The 24,016-nt window shown below is 49.8% G+C and overlaps 3 protein-coding genes and 1 pseudogene across 3 annotated transcripts; 3 read left to right on the top strand and 1 right to left on the bottom strand.

Annotated features, from left to right (window-relative positions):
* The first annotated feature begins 5,493 nt into the window (after positions 1 to 5,493).
* On the top strand, positions 5,494 to 8,224 carry LOC136463835 (aquaporin PIP2-4). Its single transcript, XM_066462817.1, has 4 exons — positions 5,494 to 6,029; positions 6,131 to 6,426; positions 7,062 to 7,202; positions 7,812 to 8,224. The coding sequence occupies exons 1-4, from the start codon at positions 5,711 to 5,713 to the stop codon at positions 7,923 to 7,925; spliced, it is 870 nt and encodes a 289-aa protein (XP_066318914.1). The 5' UTR covers positions 5,494 to 5,710; the 3' UTR covers positions 7,926 to 8,224.
* Positions 8,225 to 9,708: 1,484 nt separating this feature from the next.
* On the bottom strand, positions 9,709 to 13,307 carry LOC136463834 (phytosulfokine receptor 1-like; annotated as a pseudogene).
* Positions 13,308 to 14,834: 1,527 nt separating this feature from the next.
* LOC136465870 (protein DOG1-like 3) lies at positions 14,835 to 16,096 on the top strand. The gene is made up of 2 exons (XM_066464439.1): positions 14,835 to 14,840; positions 15,614 to 16,096. The coding sequence occupies exons 1-2, from the start codon at positions 14,835 to 14,837 to the stop codon at positions 16,094 to 16,096; spliced, it is 489 nt and encodes a 162-aa protein (XP_066320536.1).
* A 6,879-nt stretch (positions 16,097 to 22,975) lies between these two features.
* Positions 22,976 to 23,416, top strand: LOC136465869 (uncharacterized). Its single transcript, XM_066464438.1, has one exon. The coding sequence runs from the start codon at positions 22,976 to 22,978 to the stop codon at positions 23,414 to 23,416; it is 441 nt and encodes a 146-aa protein (XP_066320535.1).
* Positions 23,417 to 24,016: the final 600 nt, after the last annotated feature.

Here is a 24,016-nt window from a genome sequence, read left to right as displayed (position 1 = left end):
GGGGGGGGGTGTTCGAGCTGTGTCCACGCACAGGGCCCTTGAAGCCTAGGGGGCCAATCTCAAGTATGTAAGCTAGTTGGCAATACTCTGGTGCAATAGGAAATATATATATATATATATATATATATATATATATATATATATATATATATATATATATATATATATATGGCCCATAGGAAATACCAGGCGCGTAAGAAAGAGTTTGTCGATTTCCCTTCTGTCGCGGCCGCTCTCCTTCGTGGTTTTATCGCGGCGCGCCTTCGCGTCTGCCGTCCGGCGTCACTGTCGCCGATCGGCCGTGCGCAGCGCACTGGCTACTTCGCTTGCTCCACTACCGCAAAAACGTTCTTTGCCCAGAGCCGCGATTTTTGCCGAGAGCAAAAACGCGGGATCTCGGCAAAGAAACCGTTTGCCGAGCGCCGCTCTCGGCAAACAAGGGCCGTCGGGAACTCACAAGATTGCCGTGGGCCTGCATCTCGGCAAACAACAACTCTCGGCGAAGTGGTCCATTTTGCCGAGAGCCCCGCTCGGCAAAAAATGACCTTCGGCAAAATGGGCCTTTGCCGTGGGCCGCACTCTCGGCAAAATCAGGCTCTCGGCAAAACATTGCCGTGTGCCCATCGCCGTGACTTGCCCTGACGGCGTCACCACTTTGCCGAGAGCCCCACCGTTATGGCTCTCGGCAAAACAGTTTGCCGAGCGCTGCTCTCGGCAAATATTTGCCGAGAGCCCCTCCCAGGCTCTCGGCAAACGTGGTTTCTATATTTCATGTACATGTGTTTCTCTTCTCCTAACTCTCTCCAATCAAATTGTTTTTTCTTTCATATGCTCCAAACTTTTTTTCTCTATACACATACTACAGGTTGTACTCAATATTAAAATTTTGTGTATTTTTGTAATTATTTGCTATATATAATTAATTAATTGCATTTCAAGGAGTTTTTTTAATCGATTAAAATTTGAACAACGATTGATTTAAACACGGGAACAAATTAAGTAGAAAATGATATTCATGCTATTTATGCATTATTGGGGGCAAATAACATCTTGTTGACGTTTTTTTCACCTTTTATTTTACGAATCGAAGACCACGAACATATGTCGCTGAACGATTTAAAAATTCTTAATAAAAGGAAACGAATTCGGAAAATTGTGATATTTGCAATGAAGTCATGGTATCACACTTGGAGGCTGTGGTAAAAAATTGAAAATGTTTCGCGCAAGTGGTTGCGTATGATTCTTACAATCTGAGACATCTCCGAATAAGTTTCATAAAGTTGAGAAGGATCCATTAGGATTTTCAAACAATGTCACGGTCGAATTAGTTTTGGAGTTCCAAACTTTTTGTATAGCCATTAGAGAGCATAAGTTGCAACACAGCAAAATTTCGTATTTTTCCGGAGCCGTTTGCTATTTATTAATTTTTTTTTGGATATTCTTTGCCGAGAGCTTCAGGGGATTGCTCTCGGCAAAGCTTCTTTGCCGAGAGCAACTGGGCCCGCTCTCGGCGCAGATTTCTTTTTTTTTTACCTAGCCTGGATCAATGGTTTGCCGAGAGCTGGCTCTCGGCGAAGAGGTTTGCCGAGAGCTACTCTCGACAAATAATGATTTTTATTTTTTTTATATTTTTTGTGCAGTTAGCTAGTTAAAAAATTCGAACGAAATTTGAAAAAAAAATAACTGTACCGAGAGCCGGATCTGGGGGCTCTCGGCAAAGGGGGAAGGTTTGCCGAGAGCCTCCCAGATCTGGCTCTCGGCAAATGGCTTCACCACTTAAACGTTTCGGCGCAGCCCCGCAAGCCGCGCAAGTGAACCGTTTCGGCCGCAGCCCCGCCGCCGCCGCAGCCCGCCACGCCCGGCCGCGCGCGCTGCCGCCGCCGCTCCGCCCGAGCCTCGCCGCCGCCGCAGCCCACGTCAACATACACACCATCGGTCAGGAGTTTTCTCACTGCCATCGATCGGTCTTTTCTCCTTCCCAGCAGGAACTCGTGCCTGTTCTCCTTCCCGGCGGCACAGAATCTCCCGCCGAGAAAATCCTCACGTTCTCATCTCTGCCACCACCCTCCATTCAGGCAAGTGGCCAGGCAAGCGTCCGTTCTAATTTTAAGCGCCTCCTACTTTCTCCTATGATCCTATCAGGTTTCATGATTTCGCGATTGCGCTGTAGCTCCAAAGGTGCTCGACGATTTGCCAACAAGGGAATCTCTGCAGAGTTTGTGCTTCATTAAGCTCTTCCGGCTCACACAGGTACACAAATTCTCATCTCATTTACGTTGGATGAGTGTATGCATCTTTTCTTTTGTTACTCTTGCTGCTCGATTCACCATCCCATGCCTGAATTTTTATACATTGGATGAGCAACAGCAAATTTCTTCAAATATATTAGCTACACTTGGCCACCTCCCACGTCCCACCAGACAAAAAAAAAAAATAGCAGCCATGGACACTGGACGCCGTGGGGTCATGTTTGTGTTATTCTACTGAACTAAGCAGCACGCTCGCATAATCTATTTCTTCTCGGAACTAATCATTTCAGATTTTTTTGTGTCAACATAATCAGCAGTATTAAGCTTTATGCTATGTATATAAAATGCAATTAAATTTAAATAACTATCAGTACAGCAGTCTATATCAGCACAGCTGTCTAATTGCGTTTATATTTTGGGCATCAGCAAATCCAGGGCACCTCAGTCTATATCAGCAAATCCAGTTCTGCGATGCGCATGAGGTGACCATGGTTGATTTGATTTGATCATTGTGCAGTCCAGATAAAAATACTGCCCCTGGTACTACCAATTGGGCACTTAGTGATTCATTGTATTTACCTAGATAGGTAGCTTGATTGGTTTTGAACTGCTCACAGCCTGTGCAGCCAGTTCAGATAGAAGAATTTCTCCGGGGTTTCCCCCTTCGCTTCTTCCTTATGCCATTCCAAATCGCTCCAGTTAAGTTTCGGAAAAAAAAAATCGCTCCAATTAAAACCAAAGATAAGCGGCATCTAACCACAAGGATCAGCGTTCTTCCTTATGCTTGTAACAATGCGGTAAAAAATTATAGGCTCAGGTGCATGCGCTCGAGGAGCATAAGGCTAGGGTGGAGGAAGAGCGACAGAGGGAGCGGGAGGCCGAGCGACAGAGGTGGGAGGCCGAGCGGGCGAGGTTTGACGCCTTGGCTCAGTACGTGGCAAGTCTTGGCGTCACGATGGGTCGTCCAGCGCCACTAGAGCTGTTCGCTCCTCCACCGCCTTACCCATACCCACCTTACTCATACGTGAGTTCAACTTCTCTAACAAAAGCTCTTTACTGTGCATGTCGGCCATCGTGCCGTTGATATGTGATAGGAGGCCTTCGTGCCGTTTATATATATGTGTGCCGGCCATCGTGCCGTTGATATATGGTGGGCGGCCATCGTGCCGTTGGTTTTCTTGCAGGTTTTGGAAACCTCACCGTGTAGGGGAGGTGCTGCCGAAATTTTGATGTGTCTAGGCTTAGATTATAATTTTATACCTAGTTCTGTAAATTTTGACTTGTCTACGCTTAGATTACAATTATATGCCTTAGTATTACTATAATTATTAATTTTTCTTCTCATTTGTGCAGAATCAATCGGCGGGTTCGAATGATGTGCCTGAGCAGCCATCGTCGGGAGGGTCGTGGCACCAATCGTATCCACAACTTCCGCCGCATCAGCAGCCGCCGGGAGGGTCGGGGTACCAGCCGTATCCACACCGTCCGCCGCAGCAGCAGCCGCCGTCGGGAGGGTGGGAGCCTTGGGAGTGAGCCTGTTGTTCTTCATCATGTATTAGCACTTTGTGACATGAACTTAGCACTTTGAGATGGACATGTGTTGTTGGATTTGAGATGTTTAGATGGATTATAATGTGAGACATGTGATGTGGATGACATATTTGTGATATATGTGATGTGGATGATGTGTTATATTTGTGAAATATGTGTCGTTGAAGCTGGAAATATAAACAAAATAAGAAAAAGCTCTCTGGACTCTTTGCCGAGAGCTAGGCTCTCGGCAAATATTCCTCTTTGCCGAGAGCTTGGTGGTCGGCTCTCGGCAAACCTTCGTTCATCCTCGATGTACTGAACCCTTGAATATGCCTCTTTGCCGAGAGCCTAGCTCTCGGCAAATATGCCTCTTTGCCGAGAGCCTAGCTCTCGGTAAATCTTCCTGTTTGCCGAGAGCTTGGTGGTCGACTCTCGGCAAATCTATTTTTTTTTTGAAAACCACCTCGGCCGCACATCTTTTTTTTTTTTGCAATTCTTTGCCGACGGTCGCTCTCGGCAAAGAAGCCCCTCACACCGTTACCTACCGCCTGACCGTTACTATTGCGCGCCAGTTTGCCGAGAGCTATTGTTGCCGAGAGCCTTTACATTACTCTCGGTAAATGTTTTGCCGAAAGGGGCTCTCGGTAAAGAATCCTTTGCCGGTAGATGTTTTGCCGACGGCTCTTTGCCGAGAGCTGCTCTCGGCAAATAGTTTGCCGAGCGTCAGATCGTCTTTGCCGAGAGCATCGGGCTCTCGGCAAAGTTACTGTTTATGGTAGTGCTCGCTCCATAACTCCGTTCCCAGCCAAGCGAGTATGACACTACGACTATACGAGACGTCCTTGCGCCTGTTCAGGTAAAGTGTCGTGCCCAATTGCCCCTGTTCCCTAAGCCCCTTTGTTGATTGTTTAATCAATGTTTAATTTGCCTAATTGCTTTTGCCCCCTGTCGTTATTCTTCAGAATATAAGACTCAGATCTAATTTGGGATTGGGGAATTCCTAATGGTGCAGGGCAGTGAATAATTATTATCCTGTTCTCCACTTGTCTCTCACCAAAAAAAATACTTGGTAATTTACTAACACTTATTTTTATTTTAACGTTAAACTGAATCTAGTATTTCTAAAATTCCAGTGTACTCGTGTTGACAAAAGGCACGCATTTATATAGAAGTGAAAAAAGAAAAAATAGAGATGAATAGAATTTTTATGTATATTATTATAATTATAATGAAGGGCCCATCTCCCAGGCTTGGCTCCAGGTCTATAAATTGACAGGACCGGGCCTGCATGTACCGCCACGCAACTGAAGCTGGACCAGTAATTGGAAGCACCAGAGGTTTTGTGCTTTCAGACGCACGTCAGGATCTCAAATTTTCAATTCGCTTGTTAATCTTTTTTCAGAACGTACAGAACGTAAGCACACAAGGCATATAGAATAAGTGAGTAGCCCCTCCGATTAATCACTGGCCACCAGTGGCAGTTCGCGACTCTGGCTGACATAATGATGAGGGTTTAGTCGGTTGTGGGCGGCAAATTATATCCAAGAAAACCTCTAACCAGAAACTAAACCCTTATCCCTGACTAAATTAGTGTAATCAAGCGGTCGCTAAGCAAACCATCATCGAGGCGATGAGCTCGTCCTCTCCCCTGCACGAGCTAGCCGTCCTCCTCCCGCGCCCCATATATACCTCGGCTCTCCCGTCTCCAGCCTCACACCACACAGCAAGCACAAGCGCAGAGCCTGAGCAGAGCTATTAGCTAAGCTACTCGGCCCGTTCGCTGGTTGGTTTCTGGGCTGGTTTGGGCTGGCTGGTGCTGGTTTATTGTAAGAGGAAAACACTGTTGACTGACTGATTTGGGCTGGCTAAAACCAACAAGCGAACAGGCTGACTAGCTAGAGAGCAGCAGCTGCTGGTCTGAGTCTGACATGGGGAAGGACATCGAAGCATCGGGGCCCGAGGCCGGCGAGTTCTCGGCCAAGGACTACACCGACCCTCCGCCGGCGCCGCTCATCGACGCGGAGGAGCTCACCAAGTGGTCGCTGTACCGCGCGGTCATCGCCGAGTTCATCGCCACGCTGCTCTTCCTCTACATCACCGTGGCCACCGTCATCGGGTACAAGCACCAGACGGACGCGACGGCGTCGGGCCCCGACGCGGCGTGCGGCGGCGTCGGCATCCTCGGCATCGCCTGGGCCTTCGGCGGCATGATCTTCATCCTCGTCTACTGCACCGCCGGCATCTCAGGTCCGGTCGCCACCCTTGCATGCAGCATATATATGCGCGTGCCGCTCTTTTACTGCATTGAATCGTGTGCGTGACACGAAGATGTCTATGTACGCATGCAGGTGGGCACATCAACCCGGCCGTGACCTTCGGCCTGTTCCTGGCGAGGAAGGTGTCCCTGGTCCGCGCGCTGCTCTACATCATCGCGCAGTGCCTGGGCGCCATCTGCGGCGTGGGGCTCGTCAAGGGCTTCCAGAGCGCCTACTACGTGCGCTACGGCGGCGGCGCCAACGGGCTCAGCGACGGCTACTCCAAGGGCACCGGCCTCGCCGCCGAGATCATCGGCACCTTCGTGCTCGTCTACACCGTCTTCTCCGCCACCGACCCCAAGCGCAATGCCCGTGACTCCCACGTCCCGGTGAGTACATATACACACTGTTAATTCAATTCTGGTACACTGCTCATATACATGAACACATATATACAGTATAACAATACTACAATAGTGAACTGTTACTTACTGTTAGTGGCAATATATACAAAGTACTCGATCGATGCTAAAGACTATACTGTAGAGTTTATGCATACTGCCAAGGCAGAAACGGATGTTAAATAGAGCCTGCAGGAAGTGTGTTGAGAAAGGACTTGAGCTGACGTACGTGCAGTAGTCCTTTTGACGAGTAGAAATTCAGACTTTAGTCCTCTGCTTCATGTGGATAAAATGTGTTAGGGATAGGAGCAAGGTGCAAAATCCCAAGAGAAACTTCTGGTCATTTTGCCTTCAGATTTGGTGATGCATCCCTTTCTACTTTCTACAGTAGCTACTAGGAGCCTGCGCTAGAACGACCACACGCGGCGATTTCAAAGTCCTGTGCTATTTTTTTCAGCTGGAACACATTTTAAAAGGATACCCGTTTTGTCAGTAGCTGTTCGGATGATGATGTTGTGGATCATGAGGAAAATTGCGATGATGGAAGTGATCGATCGGCGAGCTAAATTAAAATATACGGAGCACTAACTATGGTTTCCCCTTGGGTCTATGTATATATGCAGGTGTTGGCTCCTCTCCCAATTGGGTTCGCGGTGTTCATGGTGCACCTGGCCACCATCCCCATCACCGGCACCGGCATCAACCCGGCGAGGAGCCTGGGAGCCGCGGTCATCTACAACAACGACAAGGCCTGGGACGACCAAGTACGTACACGTATCAGTACCACTGAAATTTTCACGATATGCAGAAAGCATGCTTAATTTTTCTCATGCTCAATTGCTAGTTGTTGGCAATAAAACATGAATTATTCTTTAATTAGTGCGTACCAACGGCTCAGGATAAGCAAATCGATTAGCTCTACCCTTACGACGAGACGACCATTGCTAATCTGTCACAATGTATGTATGTATACTACTACTATTCCATTATTTAGTACAGCTGTTTAGTTTTATGCATGACATAAGCAGCCCTTTATCGCAATATACTACCACATCCCTTGCCACACTACCCTCCTACCTTACGGACACCTAAAAGATGCCCACATCTGTTTGGAACTAATATAACCCTGTTGTTGCACAGCTGTTGGCTTGGTCAAGCATTTGACTATATATATTTTTCCCACAACAATAATCAAACAAATCTTTAATTTGCAAGATAAGTACTCCTACTCAAGCAAGTAAAACAATCGCTTCGGATGTCTTACATTATACACCATAAATATATAAAAGTCGTATAACTGAAAGGTGTAGTTTATGTTAGCGCGCTCCTCCACCGCTCACTGTCGATCGTGTTTTTGTGTATTTGTTGTGCAGTGGATCTTCTGGGTGGGCCCACTGATCGGCGCCGCCATCGCCGCCGCCTACCACCAGTACGTGCTGAGGGCCAGCGCCACCAAGCTCGGGTCGTCCTACCGGAGCAACGCCTAAGTCCGGCCGCCCGCCGGACGCGCCAGAAGCTGGGCACCGATCGATCGAAGTGTAGATACGTACGCGCACAGCCGACGCCCGACTCCGTCCACAACTCCACTCCGTACGTTAGTAATTGTGTCATGCAACGTACGCGGGTCTCCATGTGGCCAGGAGTCCGCTTGCTGCTGTTTTCTTCTTTCTTCGGAAAAATGTGTGATAAATCTTTGCTTTCTGTATATGTATGAATGCATTCTGTAAGGAGAATTTGGAAGCCAATTATGTGAGTTTTTATTTATCACAATCTATTCATTAGCGTATAAAAGGTCCTGAATCTTACTTGCAAGTTTAGCGTTTTTTCTTCAAAAAAAAAAGAGACTTACCATTGATATGTGTTGGGCTTACGGCCCAATTTGGAAAGCCCATCGGGGGCTCCGTTTCTCCTCTGTTGTACTGCGGCGCTGGCCTGCTGGGCTTGGGACTGAAGCGGCCGAGCTGAAGCAGTTAGGCCCAGCACAAACTTGGGAGACGTGGTGGCGGACGGCGGTGACCATCGCCTGCGATCGCCGGTCGCCGCCCGCACGCCCTACACTCCTCGGCAGATGTGCCCATGCCGAATGCTCTAGTGTTCGATGCGGCGCCAAGGTACGCGCAGGGTCCATCGAGCTCGCATTCCCTTTCCCTCGGCGTCGCTCTCCCTTACCTTAGACTTAGAGGGCCCAGGGCCCACGCCCGCATGCGCGAGCCGGTCCAAGCAGCGCGGACGAAGGCGACGGACATCTCAATGGCGGCGCTGGAGGAAGGGGACGTCCACTCTCGGAGTCTACGATCTACGAAGGCGAAGCTCTGATAGAGCACGAGGGCAACCGCACATGCACGCCACCTGTTCGAGCGAATGCCTGAGTCACTGAACCATGGGTTGCCAGTGAGGTAACGCTCCATAAGTTTTCTCCCTCTGTTTTTGTGTCATGTGCTTTAGATTGAGAGTTCGAGTTGGTTGTGTTTTCTGCTTATTCAGCAGCAATTTCAACTCTAAATCTAGCGGATACAAGTACAACCATGAATAGCAAGTTCTTTTGTCTGGGTGAGCTGATTTTGGTGACGTTTCTTCTTTTTGGGTATTGAGATAGACTGAAAAGTCCTTGACCATGGCAAGGAGACAAGAACCAGTGCCAGTGACGAAACTAGAGCAAACTAGAGGGCGTTGTGCGGTTGTGCCTGCCTTGTAGATAGACTGGATGCGTAGACTTGCTGCAACCATGGTGAAAATTTGATCCTACTAAGTACTAACTGACATTCCATTTTTTCTGGGTGCATCCGCACCCACACCATTGTATATAGCCTCATTGTTATCTGAAGTGCCAGAGGTAAGACGGGTGTTGCTGGACGACTTCTTTCTGACATGGATGAGATGAGTTGGTCGACTCTTATTCCTTCCATATTGATCTGCTATTTTTTTTATTGTATCCCCTCCACCCCAAATTATAGGCCGTTTTAGCTTTTCTAGGTGCATAACTTTTGCTATGCATCTAGATATACGATATGTCTAAATACGTAGTAAAATCTATATATCTAGAACAGCCAGGATGACCTATAATTTTGAAACGAGGGAGTACTTACTAATGTGAAATCAGTAGCATCATTCTTAAGTTATAAAGCAACATAACAATGAACTGATGCAAGAAAAGTGTGTCAACTTAGTAATGTACTGTAATATGTGCACAAAATTATAAGAGAAACTCAGAGATACTTAATTATTCCTTTATTTAGAAAATCCCCTGTAACCATATACAAGATATTCACACCAAAGTCAAAAAAGAAGCAAAACTTCCATAAACCACCTGAAAATTGTATCTGCTGCATGCAAAATAACAGAGTTTTTTTTTTTCTATTATTGAATTAGCAAGTTAGACTCTCATGAAACATGCATTATTGAATATACAATCATCATGCATTATCTTACATTTCTCACTAGAGAAGAACATTCATCTGAGAGAGGATCAATTAAACACAAGGATTTCCCCAATGGCCACTGTCATTGAACTTGCCTCACTTTGGTGCATCACTGGTCACACCAATGTTGTCAAGCCATAGCACTAACTGATGTGTTAATGGCCGCAGTTTTGGTGAATCACTTACGCACAGACAAGCAACATCAATCATCTGCATCATTTGCGTCTCAAATTTCTTATCATACATTGCACGGTCCAAGACATCAGCTTCCCGGTTTTCCTTTTTCATATGTGTAACCCATGAGACTAACTCCCGAGCTCCCTTCGGCTTGCACATGTCTACAGGCCTCTTGCCAGTTAATAACTCCAGAAGGACAATGCCAAAACTATAAACATCACCCTTGAAAGTGGCTACTGAAGACTGGCCGTACTCAGGGGGAATATAACCCAGTGTGCCAACTAGGTCAGTGGTCACATGTGTGGCATAGGGACAAATAAGCCGAGCAAGCCCAAAATCAGCCAAATGGGCTTTAAAATTCTCATCTAGAAGGATGTTACTTGACTTGACGTCACGATGGAGAATATGAGGTTGGCATGACAAATGCAGGTATGCCAAACCTCTTGCTGCTCCTTTTGCTATCTGAAGCCTTCTTGGCCAGATTAATCTGGAGGGACCATCTGGCTTTTCATGAAGCCAATGGTCTAGGCTGCCATTTTCCATGAAAGAGTAGATCAGGAGTCTGTCACTGCCAATCCTGCAGTAACCTTGCAGAAGCACAAGATTGGGATGCTGAGCTTTTGATAACGTCTCCACCTCTGCTTTGAACTCCCGCTCCATCTGACCAAAATCACCTGATAGTCGTTTGATAGCGATTGCTGCTCCATCTTGCAATGTTGCCTTGTACACTAGACCAAAGCCACCACAACCGATGATGTTAGCCTGATCAAAGCTGTTTATTGATTTCAAAATGTCAGCGATGGTCAATGCCTTATCAGCCTTGTCCTGAAACAGTAGTACCAGTGAGGCTGGTTCCAACTCGAGGGCTCAATTAGTATCTGCGACAGCCTTTACTGTATGATCCTGCCTTCTGAAGCTACTCTTCAGCACAAATACAACAGCAATAGACAAAACAAGCGCTGACCCATGCAATACCCATAGCTATTCCAAATATGATGCCCTTGTTCTTTCTCTTATTTGTTGCAGCAATTGTAGGAGCAGGAGTTGAATGACACCGGGGTAGGCCTAGGCGAATGCCACAGAGTTTAGGGTTACCCTCATAAGCAGAACTACTGAATGTCGAGAATTGACCTCCTGATGGAATGGTACCATTCAGATTGTTGTATGCCACACTGAAGCTTGATAGAAAATTCAGCTTCGTTAATGAAGATGGGATGCCTCCAGTAAGTTTATTATGTGACAAATCCAAGGATTCCAAGCTTGACATCCCTGATAGATCATCAGGAATGGTACCAGAAATATTGTTGTTGCTGAGGTCCAATACATGTAGGTGCTTGAGGATCCCAAATCCCGATAATATGGGGCCTGTGAGCTTGTTATGGCTGAGAACTAGGGAGGGTGGGAAGCTGCTAACCTGATTGTACTGCAACCCTTTGCCTGTCTTGTTCCTTTTGATGAAGAAAGGAAAATAATCAGTCTCTGTAGATTCCTGTGAGATCTTTCTTGTTACAAGGGCCTTCATGTTGGACAAGTTTTCCGGAATTCCTCCACTAAGTGAATTATTGGATAGATCCAGATAGAACAGAAACTCAAGATCACCAATCCATGCAGGAATATTCTCGATCAATTGATTCCATGACAGATCTAGCACCTTCAGTTGTGTGAAATTAGCTAGCCATGGTGGTACCGATCCTGAAAGATGGCTATTTGATCGGCAAGGCCTTCTCATCACGGAAGTTCTTTGTGAGCACGAGGCTTGTTAGGCTTGGACAGTCCTGAAGGACAGATAATGCTGAAGGCACATCTGTGAAGCTATTGTTTGAAAGTGAGAGGTAGGTTAGCGACTGAAGCTTCCTGAAACCAGCAGGGATTTCACCACTGAGGTTGTTTGTGGCAAGGTTCAGGCTCCTCAGATTACGGCAATCCGACAAACTATCAATTGTGCCAATGAACTTATTTGTGCCAAGGTCGAGCGAGCTAAGTTGTGTCATTGCTGAGCAATTGAGGTTGATCTCTCCATTCAATGAATTGTTCCTCAGGTACAGCATCTTCAGTGACGGCGAATGGCACAGCGAGGGAGGCAATGGGCCCCTGAAGAGGTTGGACTGTGCAGAGAAGAACTCCAACTTGCGGAGGCTACCAAAAACATTGGAAAGGTGCCCAGAGAATGAATTGAAAGATATGTCCAGCCTATCAAGGCTGGACAGGTTACCGAACCTTGGGCTCATCCCCCCAGAGAGTTGATTCTCTTGCAGAGACAGGATGTTCAGAGATGGCAGCCTGAATAGGTCATCTGGCAATCTCCCGGAGATGCTGTTGAGTTCGACATACAGCTCCTCGAGCTTTGTGCAGTTCCCGAAGCCTGCTGGGAAGTCCCCAGTAAAGAGATTGGATGTGAATCGCAGCACACTGATTTCACCAGACGACTCACAGATGCTTGTATCAATCTGCCCGGCAAAGGAGTTGTACCCTGCATCGAACACGGTGAGATGCTCTGAACCAGGGAGCGTGGGGTGGGAGCCACTGAAGTTGTTGTAGGATATATTGAAGAGCTCGATCAATGGGAGAGACATGTTGTCTGGGAGTGTGCCGGCGAGCTCGTTGTAGCTGAGGTCGAGCTGCTGCAGCCTCTGGAGCTGGAACACAGGCGCGAGGACGGCACCATGGAAGTAGTTGTCGGAGAGGTTGAGCCACTGGAGCTGGTCCAGCTGTGCTAGCGAGAGCGGCAGCTCGCCCCCCAGCCTCCGGCCATGGAGGTCCAACCCGATGACCCTCCTGCTGCCATCGCACGTGACACCTGGCCATGCACAGCAGCTGGCCGCGTCGGAGGTCGCGTTTGGGAACGTCCAGCTAGCGACGCCACCCCCTTCAAGACCTTTGGAGAAGCCCTCCAGGGCTTTAAGATCACCCGGGTCGCAGGAGCTGGAGCTCTGGTTCAGGGAGTCGACTGGAGACAGGAAGAGCAGCAGGACCAAGACAGACAAGCACAGGAAGAAACGGCCTGGCCATGTGGCGGTGCGTTGCATCAAGAAATGCTCCATAGAAGCAAGGATGCAGCACAGTGATGACGCTGGGCGGGGAAGAAGGCTTCTTGCTCGGTCTTTTCAGGACCTTCACATCATCTAGGCCATATGGCGCGGAAAGCTGGACTCGCCTGGGAGCTTGCACCCGTAGCTACAATGGTGGAGGGAAGAAGGGAAGTGAGGTGGGAAGGAGACGATGGGACAGTAGTGTTGCCTGGGACGGCATGGCGTGCGTGGGTTTTGACTTGTGATTGTGCAGGCACTCAGCCCTGGGTGGCCCGAGTTTTCTTCGGCGAATTGATTGTCTTTTTCCACTTGCTGAAAGAATCCATGGCCGGACATCTTTTGACCTCTGTTCAAAATTGGCCTAACCGTCGTTCTCAGTCTCGCTCTCTCCATTTGACTTCCCTGATGAACATGAGTATTGTAACTATCACGAAAGCAGACCATTCTAAGGATAGAACCTGCATACCAAATAGATATTAATGAATATTGCCCCAGCCGGATTAGTGCTACCTTTGTGCCCATATTATCAGAAATAAAATATAACCGTGATTATGGAAGATAATATTCGCTAAACGTTGCAGAACAGTACGTGAAAGACATGAAGAGCTATGCCATTATACGAAGCATGCTTAGTGGCGGAAATACCAAAAGATTTGCTATGAACTAAGAAATTTAAGATTTACTAGGAAAAATTACTACGAAGACTACTGCAAAGTCTTTAGCTTGTTGCTTGCCGTTGCTACGCTATTACTACTTGTCCTGGCCATGCTGACTTACCCGCAGGGTTTCTAGGGCATGTTTAGATTCCAAAAAATTTTGCGTAGTACCCGTTACATCAAATTTTGCGGCACATGCATGGAGTACTAAATATAGACAAAAAAAAAAACTAATTACACAGTTGGGTGAGAAATCACGAGACGAAACTTTCAAACCTAATTAGTCCATAATTAGACACTAATTATCAAATACAAACAAAAGTACTACAGAACACAAAAATTTTTTGGATCTAAACGTGCCCTTAATGTGCAGGACTGCACGTTCCGCTCGGGGTTGGGTCTTGGGTGGGGGATGGCCACGGAAGGTTGGCGGCGAAGTCAACCGGTAGCGGCAGGTGGCACGTGTGCCGCCGCCGCTTTCGGCCGCGCCAACGCGCCGCGCTCCAGGGCGCGTGCGATGCTTGCATTGCACATTTGCACACCGCGCGTCAGCGCCCCCCCCCCCCCCCCCCCCCCCCCCCCCCCCAAAAAAAAAAAAAAAAACTGGGCGTCCGTCCCTTGCCCCCCCCTCCAAAAAAAAAAAAAAAACTGGGCGTCCGTCCCTTGCCGGGCGCGAAGGACCGGTGGAGAAAATACTGCCGCGAGTGCACCAGGCCCGGACAAAGAGCCCCGACGACGTACCCGGCGGCGGCTGCGTCGCGGTCTCGCGGATGCGACGATCCAATTGGCGAGTACGCTGGATCTGTTGGTGGCGGGAACTGCAGGGCCGGCTCTCTCACCTTTCTATCTGCTTTGGTTTGATGTCTTCTTCAAGTTGTGCTATATGCCTATCCGGCTACAGGGAAATAATACGGCGCCATACACTATTATTACAGGGAAATGAAAGAGACGGGATTTTGATAGATACACATCAGTCATACAAACACCGAAAGATCTTTTTTGTTTTTGTTTTTTGTGGTGGTGGGGGGTTTAAATAAAGACAGGTACACATGTGATTCTATTGAATTCTCTGTTGAACGTCTTGGCAGCACGGAGATTGGACTAAATCACATCCGATGTCGGTAAGACGGTAATAGTTTTCTTAGGCCCTCTTTTGCAGAACTTATGTTGTGTATCTTCTTCACCGGCCTAATCAAACAGCCCTATCAAATGAGGACATACGATACGAGATTGGCTTCTAAAGCTGAAACCAAGGTAAAAATGATGAAGCTGAAGCCAATTTATTTTTTGCAAGAAACCAAAGCCACTAAAACGTGCCTTCACCATTTTTTGAGAAGCTAAAGGTCTACCAAAGAGACCCTTATTTTCATTTCGAGATAATGCTATTTTATGTTGTGGTTTCAGTTTGCCCTTTTGGATTACCTCACTTCATCGGAAAAAAGAGTTAAATGTACTAGAGGTCCTCGAACTTGTAAATGTATGTCACATAGGTCCATGAACTTTGAAAATGCATTTCTAGGTCCTTAAACTTGTTAAGTGATATACTGTAGGCGAATACCAGTCATGTGGATATTTTTTTTGCTGATGTGGCATGTATTTTTTTATTTAACCCCTTAGTTTTATTTTTTTCCTAAATAAAGAGACACTACCTTCTCCTCTCCCACCTCTCATGGCCAACGCCCTGTGGTCCAGCGCTAGCTCTACGTCGAGTTGTCAACGTGCACGTACACGGCCCCAAGCCCCAGGTCGTCCATTAGCTGCCCACGACTGGCTGCCTGCGTTAGACGGCATACCAGAGGAAGCGTAGAGCGTCGTCCGCCGTCGTCGCTGTGACTGCGAGCGAGCAAAGGCCGAGCTGCGGACCGTGGTGGAGCGGTGCATGCTCGCGTAACAGGACTATGCCACCCGCAGGCGCGCGCTGTTGCGGGAGGACAGGACACCGGAGAACGCTCTGTCGGATCAGCTCGCCACCCTGCAGGAGGATATCGCCAACCGCCCGCTCCTGCCCATCGTGAGGCAGCGCGGCGAGCTTGCCACGGCGGCGGCGGCTGCGGCGGCACCGCTCGACGCTGCTCGCGGAACCTGCGCCGGCGCGGACGCCGAGGTGGACGCGGCGCTGGACAGCTACAAGGCCGCGCTGTCGCGGCTGCTGGTGGAGGCCGAAGAGCTGAGGATGGCGACGACGTGGGCGTTGACGACGGAGATCCTAACGCCGCGGCAAACGGTGGAGATGCTGGCGGCAGGCAAGCACCTGTACCTCTCCGTCCGCGACTGGTGCCGCCGTAGGCAAGGAGCAGCTGGTGCACAGCATCAGCTTAACGGGCCGAGTGCCGGGACGGCCGACAACACCTCCGCCGCCGTCAGCCGGAACCCATGAAAGGCTTGCCATTCCTCAACCTTGCCTGCCCGTACGTAGCGTGAACAACAGTGGCCGAATATTTCAGTACGCACATGTGCTACACGAGGCGCGCGGATGGGGCCCGGGCCGGGCCACGGCGGGACGTGAACACGCAGCACGCATCATGAGGCCTGGACACGCAGGAGGGGGCTCTGGGTTGTCTCTGGCGTCGCCTTCAGTGCCCCGTTATCACCGCTGAGGCCGGGCAAAACGAGGCAAACTGGCGCACACAGCCACACAGGCCAGCATGGACCATCGCCAGCCGCACACCCGCGCCCTCCTCCGGCTCCGAGTGCGGGGGCGCGCGCGCCACCTGCCCTTCCTGCGACACGGCCGTGACTATATGCCGGCGACTCGGCGCAGCTCCGGCTCCGCTAGACTGCCTCTGCGTGACGCCCGTGGCGATGCGCTCTAGCTCGCCTCTGCTCACCACGACAGGGTGTCGACGGTGCTGGCGTGCTCTACTTCCTGGACGAGAAGTCATTCTCGAGGCGGCGCTGCGGTTGATGGCCGACCTCAGGCTGGGAGCCGTGAACGTGGACGTGGAGCTGGCGCTGGACCACAGGGCGCTGGCCATGGGAGGTGAGAGAGGAGAAAGGAGTCTCTTTTTTAAAAAGAAAAAGAGTGAAATACACTGGCGGTCCTTTAACTTGTCGGCCTGTACCAGTTTGGTCCACGAACTTGCAAACGTGGAAAATGGCCCCCTGAACTTGTCAAGTTGTTCACCATAGGCCCATTTCCCATCCGGTGCGGCCTCCAGGCGACGTGGCAGCGCCAGCGTGGCGGATGATTGGTTCTGGCGGAATTTTTGCTACTCCTGGACGTTGGCAATTTTACAGAGGACACCTTGAGTTGTATTGAAAAGGGCAACTAACCCACGGTTCGTATCTACCCTTTCTCTCTAGACTGTCTTCCTCCTCTTGCTCCCGTCGTTGAGATCAGATCGGCACCATGGCTAGCGAATCAAGGGCGTCTACGGCAGATCCAGCCGATATACCGCTGATCCAGTGTAGGGAGTGCGGGCGGGCAAGGGTGGTGCGCCGGGTATCGAAGCAGGAATGGAGCTTTGGGCAGGCGTTCTACTGCTGCCCGTTCTACAAGGTTAGTGGTTCAATTAAGATGAAGTTCTTGTTCTTGCTAGATTCGAAGCTGATATTAGGGATTTTTGTAGCGAGATGGAACTGGTTGCCCTTTCTGGAAGTGGGAGAAGGAGTACTTGGAGGTGGTGTTTAGCAAGGACACTGTTGGTGCTCAAGCAAGTCCCAACAATGCAGGCACAACCATGGTGGAATCCCCTAATTTGAAGATGAAAACTGATGGAGGAGTACGCAACAATGGTTGGGTGAAGATGGAAGCTGTATCTACTGAAATGGTGAAAGAAGTAGTCATGGTGCTGAAGGCTATATTTGTAGTCTGTGTTGCTCTACTGTTTGTGCTCATTCTTGTTCTGCTAGTCCTGTTGGTGAAGTACGTAAATGTGTAATCAGTACTGTTGCTTTTGTGTTGCTAAAGGCTGTCACAAGGATTCATGTTGGTTTTGTGTATTCAGTAATGTTGGATTCAACAATCATGATGTATTCATCAACATTATGTTATCAATGCATATGTTCAGTAATGTTATCAAGCCATGTATGAAACCATCAATGAATAACAACAAGATGATGTTCACAGATCTTGCAATGTCAATTCCTCAAGATGGAACCATAACAGCATGATGTATTGTCACAGATTTTGTGTCCATCAACCATTTACCAAGAACATTGAGACACACATGTCATTGTCCTAGATGTAAGGCACTAAGTAAGTACTATCTTCCTGTGCTTATATGGAAGAACCAAAAGATGTATCTATCTTCCCTATCTGGCTAGAAGAACCAAAAGGAAGCAAAATAAGCCTAAAGTATCAACTAAGATGTTTTTGCTGCTGCTTTACAGGTTCACAGAAACTGGCACAGTGAGCCTATTGACCTATACAAAAGCATCACAGACCACATCACGGGTCTTCAAGCCTTCTTGTCTTCGTAGTTGTATTCTTTTTTGTCTTGCCTTGCTGATTACATGGGCCACTCGGCGCATTGCACTTCAATCTTTCTCTTCAGCCTTGCTTGCAGTGGTAGGGGGCACTGGCCTCGTAGTAGGCTGGTTCCTGCTGATGAATGTGGAATCTGGCAATGGTTCCTTGTGAAGTTGTCTTTTGCTTGTTTGTGAGGACTGCATGGAATCGAGTTAGGTGTTTACAAGTTCAATTTGATAGAGTGGACAAAGTTCATGTGCACTTACATCTGCATGCAATTGAGAAAGGACAGTTCCTGTCATTTTTATAGCACTAGCTGGCTCCCCTCTCCAAACTGCATGGAAGCTCATAATACCATGCTTCAGAGTGTATGAACTATTAATCCAATTGACATGCTAAATGAGTTTCACTTACATAGCTAGTAACTGGTTCTTCAAAACCTTCAGCTGATCCTCCTTCTTGGCCATGATCCACATTTGGTTTGTTTTGAGGTTGTAGTTTAGGCCTGTTCCCAGCCTTCCTCAGCTGATCCTCTGTTATGCCCTTCTGTTCCATAATAAGAGCAAGTAATGACAGTACCATGCTTGGACATTTTAGGACCAAACTTGCCCATGACTTCATGAGGTTGCTTCCTTCTGTTCTTGGGTGGCCTGCCAACTTTTTTCTCATAGACTGGTGAAAGTACATTTGGTCCTTGAACTTTCTACCACATGCTCCTATCTTTGCAAGGATAAATCTTGGGACCATATGCTTTCAGGTAGGTTGCAGTAGAGTAACACTCATGAACCATGGACTCAGGAGGAATTCTCTCTATCTTCAAATAAGATATAGCATGAGAGCAAGGGATACCAGTCAGCTCCCACCTCCTGCAAACACATTGCCTAATGCCTATGTCCACTGTGTATTGTCTGTCCACCACATTGACCTGAAAAATGCCATTACCAATAGGCTATGCATAACAGGTGTTTGCCCACTGAGAATTCTTATGAAGTTTCTTCCTTATTGTTGGAGACCAATACTAGGGTACCCAAAGAGGAGAAGCTAATGGTCATCAACATTGATTCATTCGAGCAGTCAAGAGCGTGACTACAACTCCAACCAACCCCCTAGGTGTGCGGGCTCTGCCTCGCCTGACCTCTGAGGAAGGGCTCCGCCTCGCCTGACCTCTAAGGAAGGGCTCTGCCTCGCTCGACCCCTAGGCCATGGGCTCCGCCTCACCCGACCCCAAGATCATGGGTTCCGCCTCGCCCGACCCCAAGGTTGCAGGCTCCGTCTCTCTCGACCTCAAGGCCGTGGGCTCCGCCTCGCCTGACCCCAAAGGTTGCGGGCTCCGCCTCGCCCGACTCCAAGGCCACAGGCTCTGCCTCGCCCGATCCCGAGGCCGTGGGCTCTGTCTCGCCCGACCTCAAGGCCATGGGCTCCGCCTCGCCCGACACCTTGGGTGCAGGCTCCACCCTGCCCAACAGGGACCCATACCGCCGCCAACCACTCCAGGTCCAAGCGTATGGGCCTAGATCAAAGCTCTAACACCAGGGAAGAGACTAGCACGCCTTAATATAACCTGTGGCCATGACGGGCCATACCTAAGGGTTCACATCAAGAACAGCGTCGGGCGTGCCGGTGCTATTCTGCCTAACCCTCCTACGAACGATGATAGGCGCGTCAGTTCACCACGATGTCCACTGGGATGTGATGGAACACCATGACCGGTAGATGATGCCTACGCATGGCACCAGTGACGGACAGGGCCGCGATGTGGAGCTGTCCCTATTGACATCTACAAGGTCGGTAGGACCCACGTGAAGGAGGAGATGGACCCGATGATCCTATAGGCCTTCCTCTCTCTCTCTCTCTCGTTCTTCTCTTTTCCTCCGCTGTAATCCATGCTTTCCCTTGGCCTATAAAAGGGAAAGCAGGGCATCCCATGAAGGGGCCCCGAATCGATCGACCCTTTGAGATCCGATCCAGATCAACACAAGAGCACTACATTAACACTCGGCTAAGCAGCAGTCGAACTCTCAGCACCCATTCATTCTTTCCACCAGAGACTTGGGATCCTTTTCCTCTCTCGCCCGTTTGTAACCCCTACTACAAACTTTCAGTGCTAGTAACATGAGCAGCAGCGACAAACTGGACGTAGAGACTTTCTGCCCAAACCAGTATAAACCTTGTGTCCTCTAAGCACACCATCTGAGCCAGATGCGCAATATTAGAAATTTACTCGTCGATGGTAACTCGAAACACTAATAGTTGGCACGCCAGGTATGGTCCTTTTGCGCGTCTGGACATCCACATCAGGCCTCGAATGGCTAGTCACGGCATCATCTGGGTCCCGGGCGCGCACGTGCGCTTCAGGAACCTAGACTTCATCATCACAATGGAGGGAGAGTTGGCGCAGGCTCCCACCGCTGTCCAACCTCTCCACTCCGCCGTCCTCAATGTGATCGCCGAGGTGCTTGAGGAGCTACAACTGCACGCACCGGAGGCCCATGCCCCTAGGTGCGACCAGCTTCATGGCTTCGATTACTAGAGGCTAGAGCACCAGCTCGGTGCCCTCCTGGGACCTCGATCGTCCCGAGAGGACCTGTGCCACCTCACCTTCTCATTCACCAATGTCATGCCGTAGCTTGCTAGAGGAGAGCCGCTCTCCCTAGAATACCTCATCCGGAGCACCCTGACAGCGCTCCCCTCCGGTCTCCGCAACACCACAGAGACCGTTGGTCACCTTATGGCGCAACACACGCCTCCATCCCCTACGAATGATGAGTTCGTGGGGATTACCAAATATGTCATGAAGTCTTTCCATGACCTCCTCGCAAGAGAAATAGAGTCACCCTCCAACTCTGACTCCAGCAGGGGGAGCCATCACCCCTCGCGTGAATGTTTCATGATGGGTACTCCCGAGGGACACGTTGAAAGCATCCACGATGGCGAGGCTACCCCAACAAACGACATCGATGACGAGGTCGAGGGGGATGTAGGGTCCCCACCTCGCCTACGGGTGAAGCAGCTGAAGGCCCAGCACCAAGAGTTTGAGGAAGCATGACTCCAGCTCGAGCAGGAACGTGCGGAGCTCAAGCGACAGATCAAGCGCCATGGAGACAGCGGGCATGCGCGTGTCGTGGCCCGCAACATGAACCAGAGGATCATCAAGGACGATGAAGCCCTCCCACACTTCACCCGGGCGAGCCAGAACATCGCTGCCATGTCGGCCTTGCTCCAGGGGCTTATGGGGCCCGCGGCGCTCGAGGATCATCGGGCCCATCGTGAGATTCGCACGCTACTCGAGCATGCGGTGACGCAGCAGGCCGAGAGCTCGCTGTCCCGACGACATGAGCTCGACGCCAGCCAGCGCACGCCCTTAGAGCGACCTAACAAGGATGTATTAGTCCACCAGGTGCTGTAAGGCGGTAGGTCACGCACTGCAGTTTCGGTGCACGAGCATCTCGGCCACCACCGTGACACGCGTGACACCCTCGATGCCTGTAGACATGCCCATGGTGATGCGAGGGAAAGGGCTAGCCGTGGCTACCACCCACATCATGTTGGATGCTACGATAGCGGCGAGGACCGAAGCCTAAGCCTCGACTTGTCGGGACCTCAGGCCTTCGACCGACACATCCTCAACGCCATCTTCCCACCGCGGTACCGACCACCGAGCAACATCCCGAAATACTCTGGAGAAACAAACCCCGGACTATGGCTCAAGGATTATTGGCTTGCTTGCCAAGCCGGTGGAGCGGATAATGATGATTTCATTATCCGCAACCTTCCAATGTTCCTAGCCAATTCGGCGCGAACGTGGTTGGAACACCTTTCACCCAACAGAATCAAAAGTTGGGCGGACCTAAAGGAGATCGTCGTGGAAAACTTCCAGGGCACATACACGCATCCTGGGAACCCATGAGATCTCAAAAACTACTGACAGAAGGTCAGGAAAACTCTTTGTGGGTACATTCGGCGCTTCTCTCGGTAGTGCAACGAGCTGCCCAACGTCGCCAACATAGACGTCATAGGAGCTTTCCTGTCTGGGACCACTTGTGAGTCCCTAGTTCACAAGTTGGGACACAAGGGCCCACGAAGCACCAAGGAGCTCCTCGACATCGCCACCAGCCACGCCTCAGGCGAGGAGGCGGTCGAGGTGATTTTTGACCGCCTCAAAGGCAAGGCAAAGCAGGACAAGGACGCTGACGAAGGCGCCTCCAACTGTCCTATCAAGAAGAAGAACAAGCAGCGGTGCGAGGGCTCGCTCATGGCCACCGCCGACCGCAAGGGGGGTCGGAAGCCCGCTGAAGGCACCCCAGACCACTTTGAGAAGCTGCTCAAATGATCATATCCAAACCATGCTTTCCCCATCAAGCATCTATACAAGAACTGTGGCCTCATAAAGGAGTTCTTGTCCGGAGGCTCCAACAAGGGGGAGCATAGGAAGGAGCCCAAGCCGACCACGGATGATGCCGAAGGGAAGGACAACAGCTTTCTGATGTTGGATGGCTGCCTCATGATCTTCAGAGGGTCGGCGGCCTATGACTCCAAGCGTCGCCAGAAGCTTGCGCACCATGAGGTCTACACAGCCAAACTAGCCGAGCCTGCTTTCCTCCGATGGTCGGAGTCCACCATATCCTTTGATCGAAATGACCACCTAGAAAGCGTCCCATAGCCGGGAAGATATTCGCTCGTGGTCGACCCGATCATCGGCATGAAGTGTCTCACCAAGGTGTTGATGGATGGAGACAACGGCCTCAACATCATGTACGCCGAAATGCTCGACACCATGGGCATCGACTGATCACGCATCCGACCGACCAGGGCGCCTTTCCATGGCATTTGCCTGGAAAGCAGGCCATGCCACTTAGGCAGACCGATCTGCCCATCACCTTTGGAGATCCAACCAATTACAGGACAGAGACCCTTACCTTTGAGGTGGTCAGGTTCCATGGAACCTACCATGCCATCCTAGGACGTCCATGCTATGCGAAGTTCTTGGCCGTCCCCAACTACACCTACCTAAAGTTGAATATGTCGGGTCTATGCGGGGTCATCACCATCGGCTCCTCCTTCCAGTGCACCTATGAGTGCGAGGTCAAGTGCTGCGAACACGCCATGGCAATCGTCGCCTCCAAAGAGCTTGCGGCCATCAGGAAGGAGGTCGTCAAAGAAGCACCCAACCCTAAGCGGTTGGCCGGGTCTTTCGAACCTATGGAGGGTGCCAAGGGGGTCCTCATAGACCCCAGTGGCTCCAAGGGAAAAGTGGTGTGCATTGGCACCACACTTTCCTCTGAATAGGAAAGCGCGCTCGTCGACTTCCTCCACACCAATAGAGACATCTTTGCGTGGAGACCCTCAGACATGCCAGGCATTCTGAGAGAAATCACTGAGCACGCCTTGAAGATTAGGTCAGGCTCCAAGCTAATGAAGCAGCGCCTACGTCGCTTCGATGAGGAGAAGCGTAGGGCCATCAGCGAGGAGATCACAAAGCTTTGGCGGCCGGGTTCATCAAGGAAGTATACCACCCCGAGTGGTTAGCCAATCCTATTCTTGTACGAAAAAGTGGGAAATGGAGAATGTGTGTTGACTACATGGGTCTCAACAAAGCATGTCCAAAGGATCCGTTTCCTTTACTATGCATAGACCAAGTGGTCAACTCGACCTCAGGGTGTGAAACCCTTTGCTTCCTTGATGCGTACTCTAGGTACCATCAAATCATGATGAAAGAGTCCAACCATCTCGCGACATCTTTCATCACCCTATTCGGATCATTCTGCTACGACATAATACCGTTCGGTCTAAAGAACATGGGGGCTATGTACCAACGTTGCATGCTCAAGTGTTTCAGGGATCTCATCAGGCAGACCATTGAGAATTACATGGATGACATCGTGGTCA

The sequence above is a fragment of the Miscanthus floridulus genome, chromosome 7 (assembly GCF_019320115.1).
Source record: "Miscanthus floridulus cultivar M001 chromosome 7, ASM1932011v1, whole genome shotgun sequence".
Lineage (NCBI taxonomy): Eukaryota > Viridiplantae > Streptophyta > Magnoliopsida > Poales > Poaceae > Miscanthus > Miscanthus floridulus.
This window is presented reverse-complemented; position numbering and strand designations above follow the sequence as displayed.

Coding starts and splice junctions, on each gene's coding strand:
- LOC136465869 (XM_066464438.1), top strand. CDS start 22,976: ATGCCACTTAGGCAGACCGATCTGCCCATCACCTTTGGAGATCCAACC.
- LOC136463835 (XM_066462817.1), top strand. CDS start 5,711: ATGGGGAAGGACATCGAAGCATCGGGGCCCGAGGCCGGCGAGTTCTCG. Junction 6,030..6,130: donor CTGCACCGCCGGCATCTCAG/GTCCGGTCGCCA, acceptor GTACGCATGCAG/GTGGGCACATCAACCCGGCC. Junction 6,427..7,061: donor CCCGTGACTCCCACGTCCCG/GTGAGTACATAT, acceptor GTATATATGCAG/GTGTTGGCTCCTCTCCCAAT.